A 9,516-nucleotide genomic window follows, 5' to 3' on the forward strand; every position below is an offset into this window, starting at 1 on the left:
GTAGGCATGAGTTGACATGGGATTAGAACCTGACCTGGTCTCGGTAGGCATGAGTTGACATGGTATCGGAACCTTACAGGGGATGAAAAGGAGCAGGATCATCAGTGTAGTGGAAAGTCTTGTATGAGCGATCCAAACCTGCAAAGTCAGACTGCCACCCCTCTGCAAGAGTGTGAAATAGATGAGGAAACTTTGAAGAAAGCTACAGAAGCAGCTACTGATTTATTGCCTAAAACAACTACTTTGAAACAGACCTTTATGACCAAAGCCTCTCCGACTCCCGGGGCGTGCACCTACTAGGAGCCCAAGTGTGATAAGGCATTAGAGGAAGATTGCTCTTCAGGAAAGGTCAGGGCTGTTAACGCGTGATTGATCACAGTCCCCACCTCCAACGCAAATAACCCATCGGGATGTGAAGAACGCCAGAATAATGCTTTCCCTATCAAACAGGCTCGTACAAATTATGAAGTGGACTCCCCATTTGTTAATGTATGATAGATTTCTGGCAGAAAGGGAGCTCCTTCCACCAGCAGACTGGAATGCTTTAACTAAAGTTTGTCTTTCCCCTCTAACTACTTACAACATCATACTTGTTGGGCCGAGGGGGCGGAGATGCTAAGGATGCAAAAATGTGGAGCACGATGTGCTCGTGAGTATAAAGGTCAGTTGCTGGCAAAGGCAACTATGTCACTATTGCAGCCCAGTTACAGATTCCTGAACAGGGGCTTTCACAAATATGTGATATCTGTTTGCACACTTGGGAGAGGATAGTTCCCCTGGAGAAAAAAGACCTAGTTGTACAGCCATGCGCCAATGAAATGATGAACCCTATGTGGAGTTTGTGTCCCATTTGCAGGAAGTAGTCCATAAAACATCAATAATGCAGACATTCGAACAGTCTACTATGGACATTAGCTTATGACCATGCTAACCATGATTGCCAACAAACCATCTGTCCTTACTAGGAATAGGGCACAATTTTAGACTACATTAAGATTTGCAGGGGAGTTGGATCTGAAACATATATAGAGCTGACCTGTTGGTTGTAGTGATGGCCAATTATACCAGACTAAAGGGGAAGTGTTTTAATTTTGGAAAGATCAGGCATTTTCTAAGAGAATGCCAGCAGTGTCCATCACCCAACCCCGAAACTAGGGGCAGGGCCAGATTAGGCTCACCAGACCCCAGTCTGTGTCCCTGCTGCAAAAAGGGAAATCATTGGGTGAGTCAGTGTCACCCATGGATCAGTAGCGATGGGACTTCATTAGCCAATAATGTAATGGTCTGGTCTGGAAACAGGGCATGGCAAGCTCCAAGCTCCTACCAACAGAGTCTGGAGGGTGAACATTCAGCCCAACTCTCCCTACAGTGCCCTAGGCCTCACTCAGTCTAATCATTCATTCCCGCCAGCAGAGGGAGTGCAGTTAGATCTAACTAGCCAAGAAGAGGTTCAATTAATACCAGGAACCCAGCAGTTGTTGGAACCAACAAGAGTATGGGGGTCTCTGCTGGAGGAAACGACTTTGGCTAGGGAAATCTAACCTAAATACTCAAGGTGTTCAGATCATTACTGAAGTTATTGATCAAGATTTTGAAGGGGAACTTAAAGCTGTAATTAAAACGGAAATCCTGTGGGTTATCACAAAAAGGGATCCCAATTACTTTTACTTCCTTACACTCTTATTAGTAAGACAAACACCACTCGCGGGTGAGAGTGCACAAGGAATCAAGCTTGCATACAGGTCATAGAGCATCTTGGAATGCTGTGATGGAGAGACAAGAAGGCTCCAATACGGAATTAATAATTGAAAGGGAAAGGTTTTCAGGACTTTTAGATTTCAGGAGCTGACGTCACTGTCATAAGCCATCAACAATGGCTCTAGGTGTGGCCGCTCACAACCCTTGAATTCAACCTGAGAGGAGTAGGAGAAATTAGCCAGGAAAGAGTATGGCACAGTAAGAAAACCCTACAGTGTATGAGGCCTAAAGGGCAGTCCGGTTTAATTAAGCCCGTTGTCATTATCAATCATAAATCTCTGTTACAACAAGGTGGGGCCTGGCTATATATATCCCCCAAAATTCTACAGCACAAGACATGGAAATGGATATAAAGGGGGAGCCTCAGAAAAAAATGAACAAGGAGATCCTTTTCCAATCTAGGCGGCTCCCAATATGACCATGATGGTTTAGAGGCAGCGGTTCTCAACCTGTGGTTTGTGAGTCAATCGATCCTTTCACAGGGGTCGCCCGATTCACAACAGTATCAAAATTACAGTTATGGAGCCGCCGCCTCCTCCTCGGATGTGGCTCGAGCTGCAGGCGCGCAGGGCCCGAGACGCTGCAGACCCGCGACCCGGAGCAGCTCAGAGGCGGTGAATAATAGCTCTTCAAGTCTGCAATAAAAAATGACCTCCAATAAAACTACATTGCAAAAAATGGGAAAGAAACAGAATGGAAAGAGTAAAAAAGTCGAAGAGGCTGAACCTGAAGAATTTGTGGTAGAAAAAGTACTGGACCGGCGTGTTGTGAATGGGAAGGTGGAATATTTCTTAAAATGGAAGGGATTTACAGGTGCTGATAATACTTGGGAACCTGAAGAAAATTTAGATTGTCTAGAATTAATTGAAGCATTTCTTAACTCTCAAAAAGCTGGTAAAGAAAAAGATGGTATGAAAAGAAAGTCTTTATCTGACAGTGAATCTAACGACAGCACATCAAAGAAGAAAAGAGATGGTGCTGACAAACCAAGGGGCTTTGCCAGAGGTCTTGATCCTGAACGAATAATTGGTGCTACAGACAGCAGTGGGGAATTGATGTTTCTCATGAAATGGAAAGATTCAGATGAGGCAGACTTGGTGCTGGCAAAAGAGGCAAACATGAAATGTCCTCAGATTGTCATTGCGTTTTATGAAGAGAGGCTCACTTAGCATTCTTGTCCAGAAGCTTAATAATTGTTTGCATTGCTTTATATATATATATAATTTGGGTCTTGGGTTTTTTTGTTTCTATTTTGAATTATTAGTAAGAAGAATAACTACATTCTAATGGAAATCAAGTTTGATATTTTTTTGTAGTAGTACTGGGGGAGTTGTTGGGGTTATTTTGTTGTTGTATAAACAGCACTGGTTACTTTGAACAAATAAAGCTTTCGGTAGTTGCTTCATTTATCAGAAAAGAACATTTGATACCATGGTATATTATTTCCTCTGCATTACAAAATAGCTTTTCTAAATATTGGAAGTTCTAGTTATTACTGAATCAAAACTTGTTTAAACCATAATGTATGCCTAAGGACCATTCTGGATGTTTGGTTCTTTGTTTTTCTGTGTGTATGCATAAATACGTATGTATATTTTATTTTGTTTTACCTTCACCAAAAACTGTTCTAAACAAAAATGGCATTTAACAACCATGGGTATCTCCCTGTTGTTACAGGGACGGATGCTATCCTTCTGAGCAACTCAAGGAGACCACGTCAAGTAAAATGGAGGTGGGGGGGACTTGTGAGCCATAAGCTTTTAAATCAAATAAATGATCCAGTAATTAATTAAACAACTCTCTCAAATCCACACTTATAGAATCATATAAATGAAACTATTTGCAAAGTCCCCTGTGTGCAAAAAAAATCTTGACCACTACTCAAAACCTCCCTACCCAAATAAAGAAAACTAGACTAATGTTGGTATGTCTTCAAGGTGGATATATGTTCCTTTTAGATAACCTTTTCTTTTTTTTACAGAAAGTTAAAATCTGTGTTACGTAAAAGATGATTCATGGAATGTTTTAAGACCTTGCTGTTGAAAAACCTAATGAGCTGGTTAGCAATGCTGCCGCTGAGGACCTGCTGCAGAAATGGTGAACAAACTTGTCATTCCGACTCCTGGCCTGCTGGTTTGTTTTTATCCCAACCCACTCTTCACAGGGAGGTCCAACCTTCTCAGTATTGGGGTTTCTTTCTATCCCAACCCACTCTTCACAGGGAGGTCCAACCTTCTCAGTATTGGGTTCTGTTTCTATCCCAACCCACTCTTCACAGGGAGGTCCAGTATCGGGGTGACTCTAGATCAGCTAAAGCCAGGAAAAACAACTTTGTCGTAATCAGAATGTTAACCCAATTGTATATTGTTTAATTTATTGCAAATACTGGTGAACCATGGTCAATAAATAGTTTTATATTCCTTTAAAAAAATTACAGTTATGAAGTAGCAACGAAAGTAATTTTTTGGTTGGGGGATCACCACAACATGAGGAACTTGTTATTAAAGGGTCGCGGCATGAGGAAGGTTGAGAACCACTGGTTTAGGGTATTCACATTTTTAGTGGGGGCCGCTGTTGTAAAGCCTGCTCCCATTAAACTATCTTGGAAGTCTACCAATCTAATATGGATAGAACAGTGGTCCCTTAATCAAGAAAAATTGCAGGTATTGCATGAATTAGTTCAGGAACAGCTCAGAGAAGGCCATATTGAGCAGACTCTCAGCCCTTTGAATTCTCTTGTGTTTGTAATTAAAAATAAATCTGGTAAACGGCTTATGCTCATAGATTTACGGGCAGTTAATTCAATCGTACAGCCCATGGGGGCCCTTCAGTCTGGCCTTCCCTCATCAAGTATGATTCTGGAGGAATGGCCTTGGTAGTAGTCATTGATTTAAAAGATTGTTTTTATACTATCCCCATAGATCCTGCTGACAGAAAAGTTCACTTTCACAGTCCTGGAATTAAACAATAAAGCCCCGACTAAAAGATTCCAGATGCGAATCTTAGTTCAGGGTATGGTCAATAGCACTACCATGTGTCAGTTTTTTGTGGGAAACGTTTTTTGTTTTGTTTTTTAATTATTTTATTGGGAGCTCATACAATTCTCATCACAATCCATACACATACATCCATTGTGTCAAGCACATATGCACGTTTGTTGCCCTCATCATTCTCAAAACATTTGCCTCCCACTCCAGCCCCTAATATCAGTTGCTCATTTCCCCCCTCCCTCCCCACTCCCCCATCCCTCATGAACCCTTCATAGCTCATAAATTATTTTAGTTTTGTCATAAGTTACCCTGTCCAATGTTTTCCTCTGCCTTCTTCTCTGCTGTCCAACCCCCAGGAAGGAGGCAATACTTAGATTCTTATAATTGATTCCCCCTTTCTGCCCCACATTCCCTTCACCCTCCAGGCATCACCCCTCTCACCACTGGTCCTGAAGGAGTCATCTATACTGGATCCCCTGTGTTTCCGGTTCCTATCTGTACCAATGTACATCCTCCGGTCCAGCCAGATTTGTAAGGTAGAATTGGGATCATGATAGTGGGAGGGAGGAAGCATTAAAGAACTAGAGGAAAGTTTTTTGTTTCATCGTTGCTACCCTGCATGTAGGAAAAGTTTTACAATCAGTCAAAGACCTTTTTTCCCCCAGAACTTACATTACCCACTACATGTATGATATCTTAATAGGAGCACCTGATAGTGGAATGCTACAACAAGCTTATATTCACATCAGTGAGGCTATCTCTCAGGCAGGATTAGTAATTGCTCCTGATAAGATCCAGACAACCAACCCTTATACATATTTAGGAACAGTGGTGGACCAGACCACCGTTAGGCCACAGAAACTTGAAATTAAAAAAGATAATCTAAAAACATTAAATGATTTTTGAAAGTTATTAGGAGATATCAATTGGATATGCCCTTTGTTGAGCAGTCCCAAACATGAGCTCCAACACCTGTTTAACACGTTGAAAGGGAACCCCCAGCTGAATAGTTCTAGGGAGCTCACCCCTGAGGCTCGCCTAGATTTAGTTTATGGAAGAACACATCGGCCAGAGTAAGATTTACCACGCTGACCCAACTAAAAACATTCACCTTGTCATTCTTCTCACACCTATTACTCCCACTGTCATATTAGTCCCCCAAAAAAAGCCTTTAGAGTAGCTGCAACTAGGCAATACGGGCCCCAAAGTCAATTGTCTTTATTGGGAAAAATAGCTCAGCTGATTGCTAGGGGCCGACATCGCTTTTGATGGATGGATATTATGATCCATCAATCATAATATTACTTTATACCCCAGCTCAGATGAAAACTCTTAAAATTTTCTGCAGATTTTCAAATAGTACTGGTTTGTTTGTTTGTTTTTCTCCAGTTCCTTTTTTTTTTTAATCATTTTATTAGGGGCTCATACAATTCTTATCACAATCCATACACATTTCAATTGTGTAAAGCGCATTTGTACATTCATTGCCCTCATCTTTCTCAAAACAATTACTCTCCACTTAAGCCCCCGGCATTGGGTCCTCATTTTTCCCCTCCCTCCCCGCTACTCCCTCCCTCACGAGCTCTTGATAATTTATAAATTGTTATTTTGTCATATCTTGCCCTGTCCGGCGTCTCCCTTCACCCACTTTTCGGTTGTCCGTCCCCCAGGGAGGAGGTCACATATAGTTCCTTGTAATCGGTTCCCTCTTTCCTACCCACTCTCCCTCTACCCTCCCAGTATCGCCACTCACACCACTAGTCCTGTAGGGCTCATCCGCCCTGGATTCCCTGTATTTCCAGTTCCTATCTGTACCAGTGTACATCCTCTGGTCTAGCCAGACTTGCAAGATAGAATTCGAGTCATGATAGTGGGAGCGGGGAGGAAACATTTAGGAACTAGAGGAAAGTTGTATTTCTCATCATTGTTACATCGCACCCTGACTGGCTCATCTCCTCCCCGAGACCCATCTGCAAGGGGATCTCCAGTGGCCTACTAATCACTGGTTGGTTTTTATGGGAAATTAGATTGCCATTACCTTCTGGGAAAATTTGGAGAGTTCTTGAAACAGATTCCATGGATCATTAGTAAAATCTCCTCCCCGAAGCTGCTTGAGGGAGTCCCTACATATTTTTACAGACGATTCTATCAACAGCCTCACAGCCTATTGAGGCCCCTCCTCTCAATCCTTTCAAACTTATACCTCTGCTCAGAAAACACAAATATTTGCCCTCACTCTACTGTTCAAAAATGTGAAGCATTTTGGAAATGATGATGGCAACATATGTACAAGTGTGCTTAATACAATTGAATGATGGATTGTTATAAGAGTTGTAAGAGCCCCCCAATAAAATGATTAATAATAATAATACAAAAAAATATGAAATGGCCCAACAATATAATTAATGATTCTGCATATGCAGAACAAGTATGGTCTTTCATTGAAACAGTGAAACTGAAATCAGACCCACACTCCGACACTGGTAAGTTATTCCTCACCTTACAAATTCAAATCAGACCCCATCCTCATCCATTTTTTCATTGGACATACATGAGCACATAGCACTCTGCCTGGTTCTGTTGCCATGGGAAATGCAAATGCTGATAGGCTAACTCAGAGACATTGCTTTCTCTCACTCCCCCACGAGCTGAACACCACCATCTCCGTAACAATGCAGCCAGTTTGAAGCAAAAGTATCATTTGACTTGGTCTCAAGTTAGACAAGTTGTCCAAAATTGCATACATTACTAGCAAGCAACACTTAAGGAGGGACCCAGTGGAGTTTATCGATGCAGGGATCTGTCCAATGCCGTCTAGCAAATGGATGTCACTCACATACTCTCATTTGGACATCTAGGAGCTGTGCAGGTTACTATACATACATTCTAAGGGGTTCTTGTAGGCGTCAGCCATGGCTGGTGACCTCACAAAACATGTTATTAGCCATTTGCTGTCCTGCTTTGCCGTGAAAACATGCAATGGTCCCACTTACACTAGCAAGCAATTTCTCCATTTTTTGTCAAAACTATTCATGCTGTCAAAAATATTCAGCATATCACAGGCATTCCTTATAATCCCCAAGGCCAAGCTCTTATTGAACAAGCACATGGCACTCTAAAATCTCAATGACTAAAACAGAAGGGGGAAATGAAGGGCAGTTCTGTATAAGACAAACTTCCTTTGGCCTTGTAAACTATTAATTTTTCCTCTCTGCCTAACGCCTCTAATGTATCTAGAGCAGGATGCCAGTTTTCCATCCCCACAGAGAAAGCTGATCCTGAGAAGATCTGGTGGAAGAACAACAATGAAACCGGGTTTGCTAACTGCCCAGGGGAGGGGCTTTACTTGTGTTTCCACAGTTGATGGACAGCATGTATGAATTCCTCTTAAGTGAGTGTGACCCTGTATGGAAAGAGATGGAAAAGAATAAGGAAAAGAAGAAACTGCCCGGTCCTTTTGACCCTTACTGCATCCCCACTATGGAAATGGCAATGCCTGCTATCCTAGGACTTACAGCCACTGCTACCACAGCCGCTGTCACTGAAGAGGCACTCCTGGAGTCCATCAAATGGAATATTCTGTGCAGAAGCGGCAAGCCAACTCCCATCAGCACTGCACCACACAGGCAAAAGTGGACAGTGAATTGGAAGGGAAAGTGGCTGAACTACAACAGACTGTTCAGTGGTTAGGAGATCAGATAATGAACTTACAGCATCAATTGGTGCTGAAATGTGACTGGAACATTACAAATGTTTGTATCACCCCTTATCAGTGTAATGAAACCTTATATGATTGGTCCTTAATTTGACACCATCTACAGGGATTGAAGGGGAACATTTCACTAGATATCAAACAGCTAAAGAAGGAGATTTTCAACACATTTAGGGTTGGGCTAAAAACATCTCCTACTTCTGATTAAACAGTTGGTGGCTGGGCTCGAAAGGCTCGACCTCTAGGCCGGGGTGCAGTCTTATGCATAGCACAGGTTCTGGTTTGGCAATATTACTTATTGTCCTTATTCTTGTCTTTGCAGTCACCTGGTGCTTTTACAGAAGGCCGAAGCATATAGAAAGCAGTCATGTCACATTTATAGCCCTTTTGAATTTAAAACATAAAACAAAAGAGGGAAATGTGGGAAACTGAGGACCTGGAAATATACATGGTTTCCTTCCAGCACTCGTGACCACAAAATTTGGCACACCAGTCCTAGGATGAGGCACACCTCCACAGTCCTGAGACAATGGGTAGGGCCCAAATACACAAATATTCTCCAGGAAGAATATTTCTCCACATCCACCCTCCATAAAATGATGATATAAACTGCCTCCTACAGAGAGATACCTGGCTCCTCATGTACACAGTTAAAGAATGCTTATCGCTAAAAGGACTCAGCTCCCTTTGACTCATAATTTTTTTTAATTTTTAAATTAAAATTTTTTTTATTATTTTATTTTTAATCATTTTGTTGGGGGCTCATACAAATTTTATCACAATCCATACATACATCAATTGTATAAAGCACACTTGTACATTCGTCACCCTCATCATTCTCAAAATATTTGTTCTCCACATAAGCCCCTGGCATCAGCTCCTCATTTTCCCCCTCCCTCCCCAACCTCCCTCCCTCATGAACCCTTGATAATTTAGAAATCATTATTTTGTCATATCTTACACTGTCCAACATCTGCCTTCACCCACTTTTCTGTTATCTGTCCCCCAGGGAGGAGGTTATATGTAGATCCCTGTAATCGATTCCCCCTCTCTACC

The 9,516-nt window shown here is 42.0% G+C and overlaps 2 protein-coding genes across 5 annotated transcripts in view; one reads left to right on the forward strand and one right to left on the reverse strand.

Moving 5' to 3' along the window:
- Positions 1-9,516, reverse strand: part of USP54 (ubiquitin specific peptidase 54) — a 105,974-nt gene that overhangs the window by 54,101 nt on the left and 42,357 nt on the right. The gene's annotated exons all lie outside the window — the stretch shown is intronic.
- LOC105978469 (chromobox protein homolog 3-like) lies at positions 2,292-2,927 on the forward strand. The gene has a single exon (XM_045291196.1). It carries the CDS (start codon positions 2,406-2,408, stop codon positions 2,925-2,927), a length of 522 nt encoding a protein of 173 aa, XP_045147131.1. The 5' UTR covers positions 2,292-2,405.

The sequence above is a fragment of the Echinops telfairi genome, unplaced genomic scaffold, assembly GCF_000313985.2.
Source record: "Echinops telfairi isolate 266 unplaced genomic scaffold, ASM31398v2 ScPeMD7_70;HRSCAF=299, whole genome shotgun sequence".
NCBI lineage: Eukaryota > Metazoa > Chordata > Mammalia > Afrosoricida > Tenrecidae > Echinops > Echinops telfairi.

What these genes read in the sequence shown, in the direction of transcription:
- LOC105978469 (XM_045291196.1), top strand. Translation starts at nt 2,406, where the DNA reads ATGACCTCCAATAAAACTACATTGCAAAAAATGGGAAAGAAACAGAAT.